Here is a 24,189-nt window from a genome sequence, read left to right as displayed (position 1 = left end):
TCTTGGAAAACGAAAGGTGTTCCCACCAATAATCATAGCAATAAAGTCCTGAGTCGTCTCTCGTTGCGTTACGCTGTTCCGATGTTAATGTTTAGTAAGATCATCAATGGAAAAACAAAAGAAATACTAACAAGATGCTAATAAAAAGCTCTATATATGGGCTCATAGGTCAACTTTACATTTGACCTCTACGTCCCACATTGGGTATAAGATAAAAAGGTAAAATCGAAGGCAAAGCCACTGACTACGTACTCAACTCAGTCTGTACAACAACATACAACATTTTAATTTGTCTTTTTGATTCATCATCAAAATTCTTCTTCTCCATTTCAGACCTCGTCGGAGAGTTTCGGAGAGCAAGAGTCCACGGCTTCTGCCACCGTCAGATAGATTTTGTCGTATCCTAACATGTCTGCGAAGTGAGAAACGTGTAATTTATGTATGACCGCCGGTCCTGGATTTGCTAAAACCAACTGTTTTGCACACCAAAAAAAGTCAGTTTCATAACTTGTCTATCGCCTTTCCGGTTTAGCTTTTACTTTATATATAATGTGAATACGTACCTGAATGTCTCGTTTTCGAAGAGACTTATACAAGTCTTCTAAGGCGTGAATACCACTAGTATCGATGTCCGTAACAGCTGAAAACGTTTGATAAAACATCATTTACTGTGTATAAAGAAATATACATATGCATATATATATATATATATAAAAAAGAACTAGGGTTAGTCCAGTACGTGACATTTCGATGATCAGACACTGGATCCTAACCAAGCTTGTAGTTTTCATCATCTCTTCTTCATCTGTCAACCATCTTTGAATCCTACAGTTTTCAAGAACACCAAAGATGTATGGTTTCTACACATAGATTTCTTCCAAAACAAGTAAGGGTTTAAGTTGGTTTCATGATTCGATCTCGTACCTTTCCCTGACATAATTGGAATTGGAGAAGTAAATCGCAGAGTCAACACGAATTGTCAAAACTCCGGGAACCCTAGTTGCTTCAGGATACTGATTGATATTCCGGTAAACCGAGGTCCCTGGAATCTTTCCAAGAATCGCTGTCCTAGGTCTCGTAACTTGCAAGAGTATCTTGGCAAAAGATATGACCACCTAAAACATGAACACTCACAACAAAGAAAGATCAGCCAAGAAAAAGACTGCAAAAAGTCTTATTAATCCACACATATGACGGTTTCTTGAGACTTACGGCAATGAGAAGGCCAATCTCAACAGATACAAAGATGACACCAAAGAAAGCTCCCATACAAGCAACAAAATCAAGCTTATCGATCTTGAATATCAAAACGGCGGCATTAACATCGATCAAAGGAATCACGGCGTTGATGATAATCGCTGCAAGAATCGCGTTTGGTGTGTATTTGAAAAGAGGAGTAAGGAAGAGAAGCGTTAAGAGGACGACGATTGACATGATGATGTTGGAGACTGCAGTTTGACATCCGGCCATGAAGTTGACGGCGGATCTTGAGAACGAACCAGTGGATACATAGCAAGAAGTCATCGAACCGATCACGTTCATTGCTCCTAATGCTACCATCTCTTTGTTACCATCGATTTGGTAGTCTTTCATTGCTGCAAATGTTCGTCCTATCGCTACAGCTTCCTGTTACAAAAAAAAAAAGAAAAAAAAATCATTTGCATTCACAGTTTCAGCTGATAGTTGATTAGAAACCTAGAATTTTAAAAGTTTTATAGAAATTTTAGGGTTTTGTAAGTATATATATACCGTCAAGGCAACCATGCCTGAAACAACGCCTATGCGAAAGCCCTTGAGAAGATAATCGCCGGAGAAATATATTAGACGCAAAGAAGAAGGGTTTAGACCTTTGTCGAGATGTTTCACCTGAGGAGAAGCAAGTTAAGACAACACAAAGTAGAATAACTTGCGTTGGAAGTAACTTTAGGGTTTATATATTAAGCCTATAAGGTTATGTGCTTACTATCTGAACTCCTTTCTTGTCGGCTCGGGTTATGTAGACTAAAAAAGTTGAAATGATGACAGATATTAATGGAGCAATCGCTGGAATCCAAAAAAGTTTCTTATTTTTCTTCCCCTGTTTTAACCAAAAGATCATATATAAGAACAAGTAAATATAGAAATCGACGAGAGATTGCAATCGATGGTTAGGTGAATCACAATGAACTTGGAGACGAGAAGGAAGATCAAGAACGATGCACTAATGAGTATTGTCTGCCAATTCCACTGCAAGTGTATAATACCAAACGGTGAGGATACACAAAGAGTGAGAGAAACTTAAAAACAGAGCGATTGAGTGAAATCATTACTCCGTGATGGGCTGAGCTGATTACGGAGCGAAGAACTGCGATGATATCTGTTTTCTTGGTGAATTTATTGATTCCGAGGAATCCTTTGAGCTGTTGAAGAGCAATGGTGATGGCTGCTCCGCCCATGAACCCTACGATCGCCGCGTGGGATAAGAAATCGATCAAGAAACCCAATCTGAAAAAGAAAAAAAGTTTAGAGGTTGTATAGATCAAGAAGTATCTCTTAACTTAGGAACATTGTTGATATGTGATGTTGGGATTAGTAAGTTACCTGAAGAATCCGAGTGCAGCTTGAGTGACACCGGCGAAGAACGTTGAGGTGAAGGCTAGGCGAAGATATTCATTAGGGTTTGTGTTGGGATCGATCTCTGCCCGAAGCAGAGTGCCTAATAGGAGTGAGACCACTGCTACTGGTCCGATCGCTATATCCTTTGAGCTTCCCATACATGCGTACACCAATGGAGGAACAAAACTTGAATCTATTCAAGAATTTGAAAACACTAAAAATATCAATCAGTTTGTCACATTATACTTTCAATAAGGACACAAAAGGGTTCCAAATATGCAATAAAAATTGTAATTCCAATTTCAAAGAAAACATACTATAAAACATAAATGAGAACGAGATGGATATTAACTTACATAGACCATATTTAGGGTCAAGACTAGCGAGCTTGGCGTATCCAATATCCTGAAACCATTCGAAATACATATCTACTTTAGATTTCTTTCAGAAGTAACTTGTGGCACAAGTGATTATAATTTAAGAAAACCTGAGGGATGCAGAGACTAGCTATTGTTAAACCGGCAATGAGATCGCCGCGAAACATCTTGAGATTATATTTCCTTCCCCACTCGATAACCGGAAAGACGGACTGGATACAGAGCATGAGCTTTTTGGACTTTGACTGGTCCTTGAAATGCCTTAGAGGATCATCGTGGAAGAAAGTTTCTTTGAAAGTGTACATGAACTCATTGAAGAAGTTTTGCTTGGGAGGAACTTCGACTTTGTGGACGTACGGTGGATTTGCTTGCTGTGGGGAAGATATATCAGCCGGGGAAATCTCTCCATCAGCGTCCACAGGGTGATCTCTACCGGACATTGCTTGCTATATGTGTGTTTTGTAGCAAACACTGAAGAAACGTATTTATAGAAATGTGAAGCTGTTTTGCCCAAAAAAAGGTAATATTTTACCATCTAAAACACCACTGATTAAGAAAGAAGAGGACTCCAAAAAAAAAAAAACTTAAGTGGCCCTAGTTGCAAAACAAAAAAGCCATTAGTATCCCTAAGAGTAGTTTTCACTAGTAAATTCCTATTATACTCTCTCCGTTTCATATAAAAAGGAGAAAAGGGAAATACATCTTGTCATTAAAGTTGATTTAGAAGGGAATTATAATAAAGAAAATTAAACAGAAAATAACAAAACCATTGATAGTGGAATTGGTGAAAGCATTATATATATGTACCTTAAGAAAATGAATACAGAGACGAATTCGATTTATGATGTTAGCCTCTTTTTGTCCTCCAACGCTCTTTCATGAGGAATTTTTTTTGTTAAAGTCGAAATTTTTGAGAAGGAAGAAAATTTTGGTAACGCCAGATTGTTATTACAAACGTCTGTTATTGTTTATTGAAGTAAAACAATAAATGTTTGATGAACCGAGATGCTGTCTAGGTTCATAGAACAAGCTGATCACTCTCCAAATCTATCAATGAGAAACCCTAATATTAAGAAAAAGGAAAAAAAGTATGATGTTTTATTCAGAAAAAGAAAGATTTAAAGCTGGGTAAGAAGAAAGTATCAATGAAATCATTGTCTTTTTTTTTTGTTTGTTTTAAAGTCACTTCCCGGTTGTGGGAAGAAAAGAGAAAAAAGGTCTTTTGCAGAATTTGATATTTTTTGTTAAACAACATAAGAAGAATATTTTTTTTGCATATACTTTTTGAAAGTGAGGGATTAGAACAGATCTTGGTTCTCCTTAGAAGTAAACCAATATATTGTTTCTTTTCACTTATCAAAATGAATAGCAATACAAATCTTGAATGTTTTTCTTCTTCTTTGTTTGTGTTGTTTGTTTGATTCTCAGAATAGAAAAGAAAAAATTATAATGATACAAGTTTTCAGAAGTTACACTGAACAAGAAATTAAAAAAAATTCGAAGCTGTTAGATCCGAAATTTGTGAAGATGCCACTAGTCATTATTTCGTTGATACAACAAGAAATTAAAGTCAAAGCTAAGCGAGAAGGCTGGAGGTTTTATTTATTTATTTATTAAACACTTTTCAATTATGAAGTGTTCATCTAATTTGTTATTTTGTTCTTTTTCATATTCAGTTTATAAGGGTTTTTTTTTTTGTGAACGATCAAAATGATACGTAAGTTCACGACTAATGTTATATAAACCTATCGTACGTGATACGTCCTCATTGTTAGCGACAATATATACAAACGAACATATTCAAACTCATATTAGAAAGTTATATGTTAATCTCTATCCTGTATATCTTTTAAGAACCAAATCAATCCTTCCAAATATCCGGCATACATAACAAATATATAAAGAAAGCAACGAAAAAATCATACAAATTGACAAAATTAAACAACACCAACATATATGTATGAAGTTGTATGATTAGACAAATTATAGGATATTGAAGAGAGAGTCCATTGATATTGATGGTAGGTACCAAGATTCGAACCTCCTCCATTCAGTTTCGTATTCGTTCATATCAAATGATACGAAGAGAAGAAACAAGAAAAAAAAACCCGACCATTGTCCATATAGAATCTCTCAATATCTCACCAATATTATTTTATTATTGAAAAAAAAAAAGCGATTCAGTCAAAACGACGACGTAACGAGAAAAAGGAACATTTCAAGACGCTGTCGTTTAAAGAACAATAAGTTTCACGAAGGTTATGAAGTAAAACAGATCAAAACAGAGAAAAACAAAATATTAAAAATTTGTGCGTAGTTGAGAGAGACGACGACGATAGAGTAGAGCCCCCCCCCCCCCCCCCCCAAACAAATTGAACGATGGGAGCAGATAATGGAGAAACGCCAAAAACTACACAAATCTCAATCTCTAAAGATCAATTCCTCGCCTGGAAACGCCAAAAGGTCTCTCTCTCTCTCTCTCTCTATATATATATATATATATATATTTATCGAATTGAAGAACCCTATATTTATGTTTCTTGTCGAACGCGTAATTGTTTATCTATTCTTTTGTGTAAGTAAGGTTAGTTAGCATAAAATGATAGCTTCTGGCCGTGTCCTAATGAATGGCCGTGTCCTAATGCTGAGTTGTTAGCTAAACAAGCTGAAGCAGCAAGGAAACGTGAAGAGGACATAGCTTCTGGCCGTCTTGCATGAGCCTTGGGTTTTCGACGATACTCACCACCATTGACTCTCACTTCTTCACAGGTACAGACCTAATCTGAGTTCATCAAAAATGGAACTGGTTTGAGTGTGATCTGATGAAACCACTGTATTGTCTCTGATGTTGTCTGTTTATGTGTGTTTCAGGTGATTCAGACACTACTACCAAAGATATTTCCTCAGTGATCTGTGATCCAACTCTGTTTCTCTTTTGTTGTTGCAGTAGTGTACTCTTATGTTCCCACTTTTGTTTTTTAATGTTAAAAATCAGGAAATTTAGTCCGCATTATTATGACTTAATCGTCGGCTCTGTTTATTGGAAATTTCTTGGTTGTTACATCGCCTCAAATTGAGTATTCTGATACTGTTTTGATTAGAAGCCTTTTCAATCAATATAAGCAGAGACCAAACGCTTTGACTTGACATGTGGGAATGTATAGTAAAGAAGTTGGGCCTGTGAAAAGCCTTGTACAACAACATTCTCTAGTCTGGCCATGAAAGAGTGAGTTTAATGGATGGTTTGTTCTCTTGAGGGAAAAGCTTCTCTCGGTGCAATAATAATCTAAACCAGTTTTGTGTTTTGTGTTTTTTTTTTTTTTTTTTGCACTAATAGCACCAAAGATCTGTTACTGCATTATCTCTCATGTTTGTCTATTTTATGTGTTTCAGATATGATCAAAGACAAATCCGTGGTGATATGTGATTTCTCTTTTGTGATTGTCTTCGTGTTACTGTTAATCAGACAATTTACTTCTTACTGTGACTTTAATCGCTGGCTCTATTTATTCGTGTTTTTGGTCATTTTTATTTTCTGGTTTTTAATAAGATTCTTTGAAGTTGCAATTAATCCTCAGATATATATATATTTACATTAAATTCAGATATTGACATGGTCGTAATGTAATTTTGAACTGTGTTACCTTAAATTTACATAGATACTTAAAAGCATGATCATAAACACTAATCTCATCCCCGTTTAATAATCCAAATATTTTTGATAAATCTCCCGAACGAGATATACAACGAAACGAGGCAAGAGAAGGAATTTAATTAGTCAAAACATTCTATTTTTAGTTCCTATTAACTCGCCTAAATATTAGCACTTTTTTTATGTTCTTCCTCCTTATATTAACATTATCATTTTCGAACCATTTTTTTTCTTTCTTTTGGAAGTTTTGTAGATTACTGATCGATCAGCATTGTATATCAACTTACGATTTGGATGAATCGCAATCTCTTCTTGCTTCACCAATATGGGTCGCGTGAAATTGGAGATCAAGAGAATAGAGAATACAACGAATAGACAAGTTACGTTCTCAAAACGTAGAAATGGTTTGATTAAGAAAGCTTATGAATTGTCGGTTCTCTGTGATATCGACATTGCTCTCATCATGTTCTCTCCTTCCGAAAGCCTTAGCCTCTTCTCCGGCAAAACTCGGTATCGTCATCTCTTTTAAACCCTTTTTATTATTATTAACACTTCCCATTTGCTAGCTTTCTAGGGTTTGGATACATAAACATTTTCAATCAATCATCACCTTTTTGATATATTTTGCTTAACTATATATATGGATCATATCATATCTTATTTATCTCTTCAGGATCGAAGACGTTTTTACGAGATTCATCAATCTTACTAAACAAGAACGAGAGAGGTACGCTATCACTACTTAATTAATTTCCTTACATTTACAATTTATTTTCTGTTTTTTAAAACATTATTATTTTGTAATATAAGTAAATTCTGACTTTTGGTTTTTTTTTTTTCAGTGCGTATTACTTGCCCGACCATAGTAGAACCCCGTACGTATTACATTTTGTTTTGGTTACATTACATAATTATATGGGTCTAGTATTTTTGTCTTCAGTCGCTTGACTTTTTTTTTTCTTTCCTTTTGCGTTGCAGAGATATTCAAAGCAAAGAGGTTCGGCTAATCATAGTGATTAGGTTTTTTCCTCATTATGTTTGGCCTTTTACTTAAATTATTAATCTAGGATAATGTCATTTTGTGACAGTGTTTGCTAAGGATTTTGCAGCAACTCAAGACTGAAAATGCCATCGCTCTTCAAGTTACGAAGTCCGTAATTCCTTGATGTTTTGTTGTTATACTCAGTTTTATGATTTCATAAATTCATCAAGATACACTCTTGCTTGCAATACTCATCTAACTTATACACTAAACTGTTTTTTCTTTCGTATATATATTTGAAAAAAGCCCTACAGCTATCAATTCCGACGTCGAGGTAACTAAATCTTTAAATAATTCTCAACACTGCGATATACATTTCTCTCTACGTAGTTTAACCGTCTCACTTGTAATCGGAAAGTTCAGGACCTCCAGCGTGAAGTTTGTAGATTACAACAACAACTCCAAATGGCCGAGGAAGAACTAAGGTAACATATACTACAAACTCTAAAATGTTCTATGCTATATACTTTATAGAACATGTTTATTCATTTCATGATCCCTATAAATTCCTATAACCTTAAAATGAGCAGGAGATACGAACCAGATCCAGTAAGATTCACGAGCTTGGAGGATTATGAAGTTTGTGAGAAGCAACTTCTCGACACTCTAACTAATGTTCTCCAGCGGTGAGATCATCTCTTGAGCAGTCATCATTTATCTTCTTATGAAGCATCTACTATGCAACAAAGCATTGCTGGTCCTTTTGTAAACGATGTCGTTGAAGGTTGGCTGCCTGAAAATGGTCACAATCAAGCCCATTTATTTGATGCATCTCCCATTCCAATCAGCTCAGGTACATACATATTCCTCATGTCTTCCTAAGCTTCCCCAATTGTTATTTTCTTTGGAAATATAAAATATATAAATATAGATATTTTATTTTATTTTTCTACCTTAATCAAACAAGAAGCATTGTGATCATACATTTCGACTCAATTTTTAAAAATTATAATTAAAAAATGGCAGAGAATTATCATCGGCAATGTATGAACCATTGTTGCAAGGAAGTAGCTCAAGCTCAAACCAAAACAACATGAGTGAATGCCACGTAACGAACCACAAAGATGAAATGTTCCCTGAGTGGGCTCAGACGTATTCATCATCAGCCTTATTCGCTTCTATGCAACAGCAACAAGTGTTAACAACTTTGCATAGTTAATTACAATTTAACTTCTTTTATTTTTATAATACAACTTTGCATATTTTTATAACAACTTTGCAAGTGTTTTGGTCAATGTGCCAGCATGGAGGTGTGGGTCCTAGTATAGATGAGATGATGCCAGCTCAGCAAGGTGAAATTCCGGTGGCGACGACGGAGGCACAAGCTGATCGTGAAGTCTCCAACTATGAAACGAGGGCTCCTCAGCTCAGTAGGCAATAATCTCAAAGAATATTTATTTATGTAATACCATTTTTTAGTCCTATTCTTTACTACACAACTCAGAAAAAAAAGAAAAAAAAACTGGAGTTTTTGGTTGTCATGAGATGAGAAGAAAAAAATGACCAATCGAGTTATATATTTGTTTACCGTTTTTGGCAACACTATTTTATAATTTTTTGTTTTACGTGATATTTATAAGTTTTTTCTAGGCAATCACGGATTCTAGGGGATACACAAATCTCGGTCTTATTTGGACTTAATTGTAATACAAATCTACCATTTTCTTTAAGAAGATCCACATTATGAAATATTATATCAAACGATATAATATATGTATGTATCTTGATATTTTTCGATCCAAATAGATTTTTTGACTTAAAAAATCTCTCAAGACATAATTGTATAGATTGACTAGCTACTGTACATGTCTAGACAGTCTAGTGTCTTGATCGCATGTAATTTTAGTGTCTAACAACAATACCATTTATTTTAATCAATTAAACAAAAGATAGAAAAATCAACCTACGTATATAATTATTTGTAAGCTTAATACATGGGTCCCCTTAATACCTTGAGTATGAATGATTTAATTTTGAAGGGTTTTTTTTAGAAATTGTAAATTAAATTATGGTGTAACATATCTTTTTTTACAGCTTTTGTGTTATGTTTCTTGAATTATGGCTTATCATAATACTAATCTTTTTTTTGCGTTAAATATTATAATTTATAATATAAACTCGGAGAAAATGTTATAAAAAAGTTTTAATTAACATAAGTGATAGAAAATTATGAGTTTTTAATATGAGAAAAAGCTCTAGAGTTTATTATAGCACTACTAGTTTACAACTTTATTCTTCATTATATTATGTGCTCTATTTTTTATTTTTAGAATTAAACGACCATAGAAATAAAAAAATTTGACGCATAAATAATCTTGTAATATGCTATATTTGCGTTAGTTTACAATGGGATATATTTCTTGTCACTCAGTACCAACAAATGGCTACTTTTTTTCATTTAAATGATGCAAAAAGAAGAAGCTATTTTGTTATGAGAATATGTAGTACATAGCATAAAAACAAAACATAATTACGAAAATACCACATTTGGTACAGTAGCTATCTCCAAAAAGTGTTATAATTACGTTGTTGGCTTTAGGTAGGGTAACATCATATATGGGACATATATAGTAGATATGTATCATCTTGTCTATGTTTTATTAGTAAATAATATGTTTTATGGTAAAAAACTATGTAACTAATGATTATTGTTTTGCATATCAACTAACATACAACTGTCATTTACAGCATGTGTTTTGCCAAAACACATTTATATTACAATTCCCAACTGTTATTTTTTATAACAAATTTTACCCAATGCAACAAAATATTTTTTTCTACAATTCTGTCAAATCTTAAGCAATGCAACCTGCAATATAATGATGAACGTATTTTCCTAAAATAACATATTTTACAATGAAAAAGACTATAGTTGTTCCCGTGGTTGCTGCCCTACCACTCGATTGTTAACCATCTTCGACTTTGGTATACACTTTAGCCTATTTATTAAAATCTCATATTGTTTACTAAAATTACATGATATTGTATGAGATTATGGTCCTTTTATTAAAATTTCATGTCATTCACTAAAATTACATGTTGCTGTATGAGACTACGACTCAATCATTGCCTACTCAATTACATATTATTGTATGAGATTACGACACATTTAGTGAAATCACATGTCGTTCAATAAAATTACATGTTATTGTATGAGATTACGACTCCATCATTGCCTACTCATGGATTTGTTCCCTATCTATACAAGTCTGTTGTCGACAATGCAGATTTCCTGCCTATATCTTGAGGGCACTTCTATCATGTTGCCCATACGGAAAATGGTAGTTACCACACTTCTCTAAATTGTGATATTTTTTTGAGTTATAAGTCAAAATTGTGGTATTCAGTAATATTACCCTTTTGTAATTGACGAAAAGTAACATAAATTAGATAGATATTTCTTAACAAGCTTAATTTTTTCCTTAATTGGCTAAAATTCTTGTTCTAGCTTTTTTCTACCACTTGATGTAGTATTATCCTCATAAAAAGTGATACAACTTTTTCTTTTTTGAATAATAGTTGCAAGATTTGTTTTCTTTAAAATACTATTATTTTCTATTTAGATTAAGAAAGATTAATAGTAAAAGTGTCAACATATAATTTAAAAATCTTTTACTACCAATTTGTTTTATAGTTTTCCTAGTTAAAAACTGTAGATACAATGTGTTTTACGTGTCACAGTAAAAAGATACAATGTCTCCAAATCTCTATAGATTCGTTTTTTTTTTCATTTTAGAATTTCAAGGTAAAATGCTTATTTTGGACAAGAAGGAAAAATATCAAATTACTACAAGTTCGTGACATTTGTCTTCAATCCAACCAATGAGCTAAAGCAATGCTAATATTTAGATAATTACATCTGTTTGTATATGAATGGATAAATTTATGTCAATTTATTAAAATAAGATATATATGCTGATACATATGTATTTATATATACTAACTGAGGAAATAAATCTAATAACTTAAAATCAAGATTTTCACCAATATTGTAAAAAGATATGATTTTATAATTTGAACTATTTTTAGCTTTTCTGAGTGAAGGTATGATTGCTTCAAAAAACATTGTCTTAGTATTTTGACAAATCACTTGTCAAATATAAGTGCAAAGGGAAATGAAAGTGTCAAGCTAAAATTTTGTATCTGTTTTTCTTTTTGCATTTACTGTTGAGCTAAACACTACCTTTTGTATATATATTTCGTCAAAATTTCTATTTATATGTTTATACAAATATATATGTATGTATATATATACCTTAACTTTTTTTGTTTTTTGGTAGAACACATTGGGATAATAACATACCTTTAAACACAAACGCAATCAACAGTGTATGCTTATTCCAATATATATCCACCCGCTACCTCTGCCCAATCTGATACATCTGTTTGTTTTCACAATCTCGTCGTTTCCTTCGAGCATATCTGGTCGTCTTTCTTTTTGTAAAAGGTATCTTCTTTAGTTAATATCATCTTTACGGATGAATTAAACATTTGTGAGTTTTTTCATACCAGTCTTTTATTGTGGATCTATCCACCATTCTTTAAAAATTGAAACTAGATTCATATAATTTTCTGTAAAATGTTAATAAAACTTTCAGTTTTTAATGTCATATATCTTCAACTCTAAAACAAGTTGTTTAAGCACAAGTCTTTTGTTCCTCAAATTTTTTGTTATCAGTTTACATTTTGAAAATTTCGATGATGATGATAGCAAATTATGTTCATTTGAATGAATGCAAATATATATAGCTTTTAAGATTTATAAGGCTTTCATTTCACACATATTTTGTATGTAAAAGTGGGTATAGCCAAAAAAATAAAATAAAAATGCATACCCACTTTTACTTTGGTCACATCTAAGCTTTTAGTTAGTCACTTTTTTCTCAATTTTATGTAGGAGATGGGTTTGAATTAAGATATTGATGCTGTAAATATCGAATAACACTTGTTATTACAATTCCATTCGAAAAAAAACCATCTCATGATTGTCTTCAACTTGTTGAGAAGTATGGCAAATATACATATGTCGTCTGATGTACGTGTTTATGATCAATTGATTAGTACAGTTTAGTACTACCACAAAAAAATGTTTTTATAGTTTTCTTCTGTGTAAGCTAACCATACAAAATACGTTAATTGTGAATATTAATGCAGTTTTTAAAAATGGCTCGAGGCGACGATCTGGAATTTTCTTTCTTGAACTTGCCATAACCTTTTGGTGCTCTCACGGTATACTTCTTCATGTCTAGGTGTTTTACTATTATTATTATATATTTTTTGTTCACATAATAATTGTTGTGTTTTAATGTATACGTAGCATATATGTTATGCGGATTATAAAAATAACTCATAACAATAACATTATTTACGTACATATGTAGGACTTAGTGGGAAATTCTTCGTTGCTGGTTTCAGAAAATGAACACAATAACTTGGTTGGACTTGTCCCTTTCTCTGCCGCCACAAATGATGTGTTCTCTTCACCACTAGTAGAGAATTCAAACACTGATCAAGGGACATTGACAAAAACTCCAAGCTTTGAACAACAAACAACTATAGTACCACAACATCAAAGCTTTAGTCAGGAGGAGGATTACTCTAAGTATTTCAACACCGTTGAAAACTTTCATGACATGGTAAGAACTAATCACAAACCAATCTTGAATTAATCTTTTCTGGAGACTTTTTACATATATCTTATTATATAAACCTTAGTTTTCAAAGTTAGTAATTCATATAATCGCGACACATGTCAAGTGTATAGATAATATTTTGATATCCGTGAAACAAATTTATTTAATAATTATAAGAAAATTAAAAAATTCTAAAAATAAAAGGATTACAATTAATATTTTTGAAAGTATATAAAACCAAAAGTAATATAATATATCACTAATTCTAATAGAAAAGTTATCTATTAAATTACTAATTTCAATGGGAAAATATGTGCAATTAATAAGGAAAATATATGCAATTTAATTACAATTATTATTTATTATAATCATATAGTAAAAAATTAATATTTTTGAGAGTATATAAAACCAAAAGTAATATTCTATATCACTAACTCTAATAGGAAAATTATATATTAAATTACTAATTTCAATAGGAAAATATGTGCAATTAATAAGAAAAATATATGCAATTTAATTACAATTATTATATTATAATCATATAGTAAAAAGAAATTTATACAGAAAAGTGATTACAGTATAAAAAAAGTTTAATGTGTTAAAATTAGTGATTGACATAATATAAGAAAAATAAGAAATTAATGTAATTTTCTTAAGTTTTTCAATCGGTGAATGATTTGATAGCTTATTCAATATTATGTTGTTATATAAACCTTGGTTTTCAAAGTTAGTAACTAATGTGATCACGACACGTGTCAATTTTAACAATTAAAGATTTTGTCATGTGTTATACAAAGCTTTGTTTTAACATATTTGTAAATTATAAGAAATTAAAAATTAAGAAAATTTAATGAATATAAAAAGATAGGTCATATATAAAAAAGATAGTTCATATATGTATATAAAAATAATACTAATTCTAATTTTAAATTACTAATTCTATAAGAAAAAGAATTAAGAAAATTATACAATTAATTACTATAATACCATAATTAAATAAATTATGCTGTCAATTATTAATCCTAAAAGAAAAAGGATTGTAGATATTCACCTTTACATAAACAAATAATTTTCTAATGATAACGTCTTTGAATTTTATTAATTTATGATAATGTTAGTATAGTTTTATTTCAAATTAGTTGGACAAGTAGAAAAACTATTACGTATGAGATTACAAAATATGAAACAAATATATTTAAGATATTTTTACTTTTTCAAATATGAGATAAAATTAATTTTCAGTTTTTATTTGAGAATTTTGTTTTATTAATTTTTAGTTTTTAAAAAATATTAAGTAAGATATAAATTTAATATAATGCACATTTTTCTTGATATGAAAATTATAAATGTTATTCATTTGGATTGAGTGCATAGAATTAAAATCTAATTTATTATCATGTAAAATACAAAAAAATTGTATTGCTAGATGGAATATGTGAACTCTAAATCCGGTTAAAGAAATCAAATGAAATAAAATTTATATTTTGAATACAACTTATAATTTCACATATTTTTTTTATATCCGCGTTAATACCCGGACCTAATCTAGTATATATATATAATTTACTAATTTTGTAAATTTGCAGTCGTCTTCTGTATTAATCAGTGGCCAAAGAGAAAGTGTGTACAACGGACTACAATCAATTAACTTACAACATGGACCTCTAGAGCAGAGTTATCAACAACCTTTACTGTCCCAAACAATTCCTTGTTTCTCTAATGTGCCATATGCTTCAACAATGGTACAAACTTCTCCTATAATTCTATATTTTATTTAACAGATCATTAAAAAAATGTTTATGTTACTCAGAATATTCAATATTATGATGATTCAGTTGAGGAGTAATATGCAAGAAGTGGAGAAAGCTAATGAACCCACAAATCTCAATCTTATTCAACATGGCCTTCAAGCTCATCACTTTCAACCTTCTCTGTATTCAACTTCTAAAATCTTTTTTCTCTCTTTAAATATAAAAAATGCTTACAATTAATAATAACACAAATAGTAATCAATATTGCAGGTATCATCAGGAGGAAGAATTTGATCACAATGAGTCACTACTTGAACAAATCATACATATCCATGAAACTGATTATAAAATGGAACTACCAAAATTTTCTAACATGTCGTCTACCCCAACATCAGTGTAAGATTTCTTTAACTGTTTTCAAGATTTAAATTATCCACAGCTGTTAAACTTAATCTTTGTCCAATTAATAAATTTGTAGGGGGACATTGCTAAACAACAACCAATGCCTAATTCCTGATGCCTCGACTCCAAATACTATAATGAATCCAGAGTATTGTAATCCCATGATTTCCAACACTCTTACACAACAGAGGTATATTTTATTTTTGTTTAGTCGCTTCTTATATATTCTCTAAGAATTAAATCACTCACAAATGTAGAATTTTCGAATGTTTTTTATAGGTCAGGAAACTACTCACCATTTACGCAAACATCATATCAGCCTGACTCAGTGGCTTATGCTTTCCAAAAACCAAGCCCGGTAAACCCTCCTCGTCGGCCCCGTGGAAGGTGACATCATTGTCTTAGCATACATATGTTTGCTTAACTTTTTCATGTGATCTAACGTTTGATGATATATTGTTCTCAAATTTTATCAGACCCAGGAGATATCCAAGTGTTACGTCTTCAAGTTTGACTAATACTGCACCAAAAAACATGGCTTTGGTACCTACAACTCAAACCCTCTTAGCCCCTCCCAAGTAAGCAAGTTTTCATGTTTGCATGCTTTACAAATATATATATATTGTCAATTTTAGTATATACATTGCATATATCATGATATTTTATGTATATAATTTAGGCCTTATTGCCCACAAGACAAGGGAAAACAGCATGTTACAGGCACATCAATGCCGGCTTTGAACCCAACTCTCTACAATCAATATCAAAATTCACACACAAACTCATTGATCCAACAGGTGAAGTTTTTTTCTCTTTCTAATCTTATTATAGGATGATTGCATGTGAATTACTCTGAAGAATGAGCAACAGAACCATTTGAAATAATGTGAATGATTTTTTTTGCATTATTAAAATATTAACTAACTATTCGATATTTGTTACAAGACAAAAAAAAATTATTATATACACCTTTTACTAAACGCTTGTGTTATGAAAATATGGTGTTTGGCTATTTCAGAGTGGAGGCTTCAGACAATGCAGTTCCTATGATCAATTTGAAAATGAAGGTTCTTCGTCTAAAAGAAGGGTATACATGCATTTTTATACAAGTAATCATTTTCTTTTTCTAAGGTAACGTATATAGAAGTGTGACAACAAATTAACTATTGCAGAGGATCACGTTTCCGTTTCAAGAAACAAGCGTAGCAGCTTCATCGGTTATACCTTCTTGGCTAGATGGAAATATGAGTTCAAATGGGGCCAATCACCATGAAGAAAGGTTTGTTTATCTCAAATTGTCAACTATAAGTAATTCATATCAGTAATCAGTCGTTATATATATACTCTCTTAAAATTAAAACTAGTTGGTATAGTCTGGTAAAATGGGCTAAGTTCTTTACAAAACCTTAGACCAAGCAAACAATACATTTTAGTAATTACTTATATATTTACTTCTTATTGCAGGTTAACAAATACAGTATATGATCCACGCTATGCAGGTGCTGGATTACCAATTGATCCTCATTTGAGGTTCTTTTGCAGGCCCGTATAACTTTCGTGTGTGAAGAATCAATGTGCTTTATAACTAGATGAGAGACGTATTTGAGACCCTATACTCTTAACTGAGACAAGCAATTATGATATGCTTATATTCCATGTGACAAGGAATATATCAATCCATCGGTTTGTAGTTTCCGTACTAGTGATGATGTTGTGCAACCTCTTACATTTAGTACTTATTTTTAATGCATATGACAATGATCACCTCTAAGTTTTATCTTGGAGAAAGAGTTACAATAATTCATCGGGCCGACGGTCTATTTCCCCATGAGAACTATTGTATGGAGTCAGATAAAGCCCAAGCTTTGACCTCTATCTATATATCTCCGAAAAAAAACTCGAAGGCTAATTCTCCCCGAATCAAAAGTCAAAACATGTATCTCCCCGAATTAATTGTTCGAGATCTATTAACCCACAAACCCGAGTTATGTTGGTTTCTTGTTTGTTATACCGACAATTATAGAACATAAACCAAAGAAAACCAGATTTTGACCCAATTCTAACTTAAACCCAATTAAAACCTAATCAATTGATGAACATATTGGTAACCTCCTAAACCATGCTGGTTCCATCTATGGTCAATGGCTTCCACATTACCCGCAAAGACCAAAAGAAACGGTGGTAAAGATCCAAGATCGTAGATTCTCTTCTTCTTCTGCAACTGCATCCACTGCTCTAGCTTCTCTCTGTAGTTCCCTTGCCTCCACCTAACAAGATCCATCACCATCACTCCAGTGTTGAAGTAGCAAGGCTTTTCACCCGAGATTAGACCCGGTAAAGCCGGGTCCGACCAGAACCCGGAAGTGAAGTAGTGAGTGAAGTTGGCGTGACAATACTCCGGAGCTCCGATGACCCGCGACCCGGTCAAAACCGTGTTCCAAAGCTTGGTGATATCATCGACGGTTATAACATCCGAGTCAAGATAGATGACTCGTTCCACGCGCCGATCAAGAATATCTCCGAGATAGTTCCGAGCGTAGTTCAACGGATTCTCCAAAGCTTGTCTAATCGAAGAAGAGATGAGGTTGATCATCGTGTCTTCCCTAAAAATGTAGACTTTAAAGCTGAGCGACGGGAACGTCGACCTCACGAGTTGACTCAGAACACGAGGACTCGCCGAGTCAAACTCAGCCGCGATGAAGTGGAAGAAGACGTTCTCGGGACAAGACGCGTGGCGGAGAACGGAATGGACGGCCGCGATCGATCCACGGAGATACTCAGAGTCCAAAGTCATAGCTACGTGAACAAGCGAAGGATCATTAGAAGAAGAAGAAGACGACACGAAGTTGTCTCTGTTCACAGAAGACGACGCACACTCCTTGCCGTTTCTGTACTCTGGAGCTTCCATGAACGGACCAAGTTTACTAAACCCATCATTAATACCTCCTCCTCCTCCTCTTCCGCCGTCACCACCACCACCGACGGTCGTTATCCTCACCGGAATCAACCGTATTCCAACGGCGAACGGTAACAGAACAATCAAACAGAACACCGTCAAGAACAAGAACGCGTTTAAAGAAAAACGCGTCGGCATTATACTAAAGATTATATACTCATATAGGGCTAATGATATAGCATTGTGCAAGAGATGAATAATAAGTAAAGATTTTTTAGGAGGTTACCAATATGTTCATCAATTGATTAGGTTTTAATTGGGGTTTAAGTTAGAATTGGGTAAAAATCTGGTTTTCTTTGGTTTATGTTCTATAATTGTCGGTATAACAAACAAGAAACCAACATAACTCGGGTTTGTGGGTTAATAGATCTCGAACAATTAATTCGGGGAGATACATGTTTTGACTTTTGATTCGGGGAGAATTAGCCTTCGAGCTTTTTTTCGGAGATATATAGATAGAGGTCAAAGCTTGGCCTTTATCTGATTCCATACAATAGTTCTCATGGGGAAATAGACCGTCGGCCCTAATTCATCACCAAACTATTCCATAATATCATCCTGATTACGATTATGGTCTCTTGAGGGAATAATTAATTTCTAAAGACAGCAAAGCGAATACTACTCGATCGTTAAAAAAAAAGGTATACCTAGAAAATTAAACATGAATTTTAGAGTCTTTAAGGGGGAAAAGGGTGGGAGTAACAACGATAATAGGCCAATTAAAAGCCTAATAAACATTATAATGATAATGGACTCAAAATGATGGCACTTCTTTGCTTTTGAAGTTGATTGTGCATCACTACAGTGGAAGTAAAAGCCTCTTCTTGTGTATTTATTGATTTTATGAAACCTAATACATATTACTCTCAGTTTATTCGCTTAGTTTATGTAGGTTTTGTACCTCTTTTTTACTCTCAAAAACTTCACGAACTTTTCACTCTTCCATATGATATACTCAAAGGCCAGAGTTGATAATTATCTTATTTGTGTTCTGGATTTGTTAGCTTTTGACAAGTAAGCTGCTTTGGGAATCATCGAAAGAACTAGTTGGAAAGAAAGAAAAAAAAATATATATTCTATTCACAAAATCTTCTATTATCTTCTATCTTGAGAGAGCTCATCTCATCACATTTGACTTTATTCTCTCAAAAATCTTAAAAAGTGTTTCACTTTCAGATAACGCTGGTCTAGGTACAGCTTGCGGCAAGTATTTCTGTGTTGTTGATCCTTGTAAGTAAACTATAGAATACATTATTAGTTTCACACCAGTTTTAAAATTTATTTGTCTCTCTTCGCCGATTTCTTCACATCTGAAATTTATAAACTAAAGTAACAGAATCCGACAAATTAAACTGATGTTACATTCGTACATAATGATGCTGTTGTTAATTTATCTCTTTTCAGTTAACTCTGACATTTTTTTAACACTTTTTTTTTTGGGACTTTTTGTTCCGTTTTTATTAGCATCTATGCATTTTCATGTTTCATATCCACAAAAATTTATTAGTTATATACCAATGTGTGTGTTCTGAGTTTCTCCCAAAACTTACTATTTTCAAATATTCGCTAACCATTATTTTAGAAATATAAGTAACTTTAAGCTAAGCATCAGCAATGGTAAAGTTATTTGTGTTTCACTAAGAGAGTTGTTCAATCATACACTTCATAGAATATACATCCATACGTATTCCATTGTGATTGAAAAGTTTATTCTATATTATACATTAAAATCTGACATTATTGCATAAATCATAAAATATCACTACAACAAACTTTACGATAATGTCATGAAAATCATGTTATCAAATATTTAATATCTCGCATAGAGGGATTAGCTTAAAATTGATCAATTTATCCCCTCCAAATACCATAATCTCAGGGGAAATTGAATTCCATAGGTTGCTATTTCCCCATAAATAAATCCAACGATTATCTATTTATCTTTATCCTCCACTATGTAATTATCCTTTTTCGTAAAATTGTGTCATTGTGGCTATCAGTAATTAATTAGAGTCATATCCTTTGGATAAGAAAAATAATAAATGACTAAAATTTTTGATTACCATCGACATGCTGTAAAAAAGGTAAAAGGTGTTTGCTTATCCACATAACGCTAAAAATTAGGATAGGTTAAGGATTTACAGCAAGCGAGAGAGGAACGGGCCGACTTGGTTAAACATCCTAATCTTAATCCCTCCGACTTTGCCTAATTTTAAGCATTTCTTTAAATTAAAAATAAATATTTTATTGATTGATTATCTTTCCTTAATCCCAAATATTTTTCTTTTTAAATATCGAATTAAATTGATTAGGTATAAAATATCGTAGTATTGATTCCGTTTTGACGAATTAAATTATCTTCTGCTTCGTTGTGAGTGCGTGTATAAGAACAAAAAGAGTTCGCGTAACGTTCATAATCCTTCAAACCTCATCGAAGAAAAAAAACTCATTTGCTTATCCTTCTATACAGGTAAATTAGTTTTTCGATTTTAACCTTTTAATTTTACATCCTTTTTTTTTTGCATCCAATCTATTTCGTGTTTGTATGTTATTTGATTGACGATTCACGACAATTCGATCATCTTGTAGGATTAAATTACGAAAATCTGATTAGGATTTCATTATGATGTTAATCTCAATCATTCGTTTTTTTTCTTCTCTAACACACAAGAATCTTCGTGATTATTTTTTAATTTTGTTTTCTTAGAATCTTGGTTTAATCGCTTTTTTTTTTAATCCTAAGAAAGATGTTCGTGGAAGTCGGCTTCGTTCTTCTTTTTTTTTTTGAATTAAAGGTGCGCGTAGCTTGGTCGATTTGACCAATGCGTTAATGAATTGTTTTTATTTAATTTTAATAAATAATTTGAGAATATTTTAGTCAGTCAACAACTTGTTTATTTCGTGAATCGTAGCTTTGCTTTTAGGCGTTCAAGAATAGGTAGAGATGCTTTTTGCGTTCAACTTCAAGAATAGACAGATTCTTGTTTTTTTTTTTTGTTTTAAACGTGTAGCTTTCATGTAGTCGAGAAGTTGCTTTTTGTTTTTATCATAACGTTTATAAAAACTTTGGCAACAGATTTTGGCTGTTTTTTTTTAACCTTACAAGGGGATTTAATAATCCATAGACGTTTTAAAGACCATCCTTATAGCTTTATCTTTTTTTAGCAATCCATTTGTTTTTCTTCTATTGATATTTTCATTTAAGAAAATGAAGCTGTAACTCTTTAGAATAAAAGAGAATATCCAATATAGAGATTACCACTTTGTATACGTTTAAGCACATCCAACTTCAGTTGTTTTATTTCTAGGCTGTTTTTTTTTTTTTGGTTTCTTCTTTAGTTGTACTCATTGATTCTGTGTGGCTGGCATGTTGTTAATTGATGCGTTATCTTGTCATTAATTATTTTTTTTTTCAACGTGAGTAAAAATGGTTGTAGCTTTTTACCTGGGGATTTACTATTGTAGATTATATAAATTGTGAACATTATGAATAAAGCTTTTTTTTCAAAAAGAAATTCTCAGAGCCTTTAAATTGTAGAATTGTGTGTGTTTAATGACTATTTTGTTAGTAAGATAATTTACTTAATCATTATCATCTAATAGATAGATGTTGTACATATACATGATATTTTCCCATTTTTTCATGCTATTGTTACATTCATTGGATAAAAGAAAGGTGTGAGGGATGTATAGAAGTTCTAAGAAACTTCTAGAAGTTGTACCAGTCATCCACTTTAGTTTATACTAATTTGGTAATGATGACATATTCTTAGCAAGAAATAAACTATATTTTGGGTCTATTTTGGTCTAATATCTCCTATATTTTCCCATTCACAGGAAAAAAAAAACATTAAATGTCACAGATTCTCGATAATATCTCAGAGACCATCCCTTCCATGACATCGCCTCCTTCGCTTAGCTGTCTCTCTATTTAAGATCTCTTCATGCAACTCTAACACCCCATTAAAAATTACAAAAATAAAAAGAAAACAAAACCCAAAAAAAAAAGAAAAAAAAAAAGAATTGGGTTTTGTTTTTTTTATTCATTGTAAAATCCAGATATGGAGAGAGCCTCTTCTTCCTCTGACTCATCATCATCCATGGCTTGTTCTTCTTCTTCTTCTTCTTCTTCTTCTTCTGATCAGTCTCTTTCCATCAACTCCGACCAAACCTCACCTTTCGTGGCTTCATCATCCATGCTTTCCCGCACGTCATCCTCTTCTTCCTCCGCCGTCGGAGACTACATCGGGACAGAAAGCTGCTTCGACATACTCTCAGCCGACGAAGGAAACGACGTCGTCTCCGTCCCGTCGGAGTCTGTAAAGAGCCGGTTTCGTTACGGAGGAAGGAGGAGAGAGGAGAGAGAGGCTAGAGCTGCGGCGGCGCGTGAGTTTCCTCCTCCGATACCGTTGCTCGCTCAGACTGGGAATCTTCTCCCGCACATGCCGTGGGTTCTGAAGCGTGTGGTGACGAGCGACGGGAGGCTTATCCTGAGAGAAGAGAAGGTTCGTCATCACGAGTATTTTCGTGCGAATAGATCCAATGGTCGTCTCACTCTCCACCTTGTTCCTCTAGACGATGACGTTTTCGAACTTCCTCAAGAACCCTCTCATTACCAAACTGATGATGATGACGATGATGATCATGATGAGGAGGAGGAGGAACATGAGTGTGATGATGATGAGCATCATCAAGAAGTTGATTTGGATGATCTGGCGGATACTTTAAATAAGAGTGTTACTATTACTTCCCCTAATGATGATGATGATGAGGATAAGGGCAATGTGCATGGTGATATTGAAGATGGATATAGGAAGGCTATATTAGCGGCGGTGGCAGTGGAGGAGACGGTGGTGGAGAGCGGAGTGTTGATTGGAGGAGGAGGCGGAGGAGGAGGATCGCCAAGAGGAAAGTGTTTGAAGTCATGTTTTCTTGGTATGAGAATTCAAGAGATCAGACCAGTTCTTAGTTGATTCTTAATTATTTATCAAGTAGTCCTTGTTAATTTAGCTTCTTTTGTTTTGGCGGAGAAGAGAATTATTATCGAAGAGAGTAATAAAAATCACTACCGGCTTAGTTGTTAATCTATGAATATTAGAGAGTTTTTTCATTAAAAAGGTTGTTTATTACTACTACTGTAATTTTCAGAGAACTGTGGTGTAATTTATCTTCTTTGAGAAATTCTTGTAGGATATTTACGTTTTTAAAATTGGGTTAATAGTTTTTTCGGTGAGTGATGATCCGTTTAAAAAGTTTGAAATTATCTAAGCCGGTATGGAAAAAAGATATATACATTTATCACTTGTAAGAGAAATATAGTATAAAATCGAATTGTCTTTGAAGGAAAATATTGGAAATAATTGAAATTGAATACAGGTTTCCAAAGAGCGAAGAAATGCAAAGGAAAATAAAAATAAAAAAATAAAAGGGAAGAAACATAACAGCTAATATTCGATAATTCCGTAAGGTGCAAGTGCAAACAGCTAATATATTGTAGTTCATTTTTGGAGAGAATTTTATAATTACAGGAAATGGATTTTGGATTGACTTATATACATTACCTTAAATCCAGCTATATTTTTCAATCTATCACTTCCATAAATCGTATTATATGGATACATCCGTGTAAGAGAAAGGTCGTCACTTTAAGACCATTTATAGTGTGGTGTTACTCACCCAGTTACTCACACCAAATTTTTTTATTAAAAAATAATAAAATAATATAAAAGAGAGAGAAGCAGGAAGAACGGTTCTCAAATTCATTACAGAAGAAACGTTACT

General features: G+C 32.8%; 3 protein-coding genes, 1 long non-coding RNA gene and 2 pseudogenes across 7 annotated transcripts; 4 read left to right on the top strand and 2 right to left on the bottom strand.

The window, feature by feature from the left end:
* Positions 1–222: 222 nt before the first annotated feature.
* Positions 223–4,428, bottom strand: LOC104740917 (sulfate transporter 1.3). Of its 2 annotated transcripts, none has more exons than XM_087485587.1 (13): positions 3,780–4,428; positions 3,083–3,473; positions 2,952–3,000; positions 2,581–2,788; positions 2,310–2,484; positions 2,161–2,226; positions 1,964–2,077; positions 1,750–1,866; positions 1,213–1,626; positions 925–1,115; positions 740–825; positions 564–640; positions 223–473 (listed from the first exon to the last, which is right to left on the bottom strand). In XM_087485587.1, the coding sequence occupies exons 2-13, from the start codon at positions 3,410–3,412 to the stop codon at positions 330–332; spliced, it is 1,971 nt and encodes a 656-aa protein (XP_087341713.1). In that variant the 5' UTR covers positions 3,413–3,473; positions 3,780–4,428; the 3' UTR covers positions 223–329. The 2 variants fall into 2 exon arrangements, with proteins under 2 accessions (XP_087341713.1, XP_010459957.2); XM_010461655.3 differs by having other exon boundaries at positions 3,083–3,443.
* A 1,174-nt stretch (positions 4,429–5,602) lies between these two features.
* LOC109128661 (uncharacterized) lies at positions 5,603–6,033 on the top strand. The gene is made up of 2 exons (XR_015580178.1): positions 5,603–5,741; positions 5,844–6,033. It is a non-coding gene; the product is annotated as an uncharacterized LOC109128661 (long non-coding RNA).
* An 854-nt stretch (positions 6,034–6,887) lies between these two features.
* Positions 6,888–9,172, top strand: LOC104740914 (agamous-like MADS-box protein AGL104; annotated as a pseudogene). The gene is made up of 10 exons (XR_015580654.1): positions 6,888–7,134; positions 7,298–7,351; positions 7,467–7,499; positions 7,603–7,621; positions 7,713–7,774; positions 7,913–7,940; positions 8,030–8,091; positions 8,197–8,459; positions 8,633–8,801; positions 8,910–9,172. The product of XR_015580654.1 is annotated as an agamous-like MADS-box protein AGL104 (transcript).
* Positions 9,173–11,702: 2,530 nt separating this feature from the next.
* Positions 11,703–17,231, top strand: LOC104743460 (uncharacterized). Its single transcript, XM_087483222.1, has 13 exons — positions 11,703–12,113; positions 12,821–12,895; positions 13,048–13,302; positions 14,886–15,041; positions 15,135–15,232; positions 15,321–15,446; positions 15,529–15,642; positions 15,732–15,839; positions 15,929–16,030; positions 16,132–16,249; positions 16,471–16,539; positions 16,625–16,731; positions 16,917–17,231. Exons 3-13 carry the CDS (start codon positions 13,300–13,302, stop codon positions 17,002–17,004), a joined length of 1,089 nt encoding a protein of 362 aa, XP_087339348.1. The 5' UTR covers positions 11,703–12,113; positions 12,821–12,895; positions 13,048–13,299; the 3' UTR covers positions 17,005–17,231.
* Positions 17,232–17,352: 121 nt separating this feature from the next.
* LOC104740913 (putative galacturonosyltransferase-like 8 pseudogene) lies at positions 17,353–18,629 on the bottom strand (annotated as a pseudogene). The gene has a single exon (XR_015579420.1). The product of XR_015579420.1 is annotated as a putative galacturonosyltransferase-like 8 pseudogene (transcript).
* Positions 18,630–20,675: 2,046 nt separating this feature from the next.
* LOC104740912 (uncharacterized) lies at positions 20,676–23,617 on the top strand. The gene is made up of 2 exons (XM_019235808.2): positions 20,676–20,878; positions 22,246–23,617. The coding sequence occupies exon 2, from the start codon at positions 22,470–22,472 to the stop codon at positions 23,379–23,381; it is 912 nt and encodes a 303-aa protein (XP_019091353.2). The 5' UTR covers positions 20,676–20,878; positions 22,246–22,469; the 3' UTR covers positions 23,382–23,617.
* Positions 23,618–24,189: the final 572 nt, after the last annotated feature.

Source organism: Camelina sativa, chromosome 14, assembly GCF_030686135.1.
Source record: "Camelina sativa cultivar CO46 ecotype springtype chromosome 14, ASM3068613v1".
In the NCBI taxonomy this organism is placed as follows: Eukaryota; Viridiplantae; Streptophyta; class Magnoliopsida; order Brassicales; family Brassicaceae; genus Camelina; species Camelina sativa.
The sequence above is the reverse complement of the archived record's forward strand: the minus strand, read 5'-3'. Positions and strand labels throughout refer to the sequence as shown.

Bases quoted from the DNA above. Each gene is read 5' to 3' on its own strand.
- LOC104740917 (XM_087485587.1), bottom strand. From the start codon at position 3,412: ATGTCCGGTAGAGATCACCCTGTGGACGCTGATGGAGAGATTTCCCCG. The intron at 2,789-2,951 runs GTAAGTTAATAT...ATTCTTGAATAG, and splicing joins TGACCCTAAATATGGTCTAT to ATTCAAGTTTTGTTCCTCCA. The intron at 2,485-2,580 runs GTAACTTACTAA...TTTCTTTTTCAG, and splicing joins GCTGCACTCGGATTCTTCAG to ATTGGGTTTCTTGATCGATT.
- LOC104743460 (XM_087483222.1), top strand. The intron at 15,233-15,320 runs GTATTCAACTTC...TCAATATTGCAG, and splicing joins CATCACTTTCAACCTTCTCT to GTATCATCAGGAGGAAGAAT. The intron at 15,643-15,731 runs GTATATTTTATT...TGTTTTTTATAG, and splicing joins AACACTCTTACACAACAGAG to GTCAGGAAACTACTCACCAT.
- LOC104740912 (XM_019235808.2), top strand. From the start codon at position 22,470: ATGGAGAGAGCCTCTTCTTCCTCTGACTCATCATCATCCATGGCTTGT.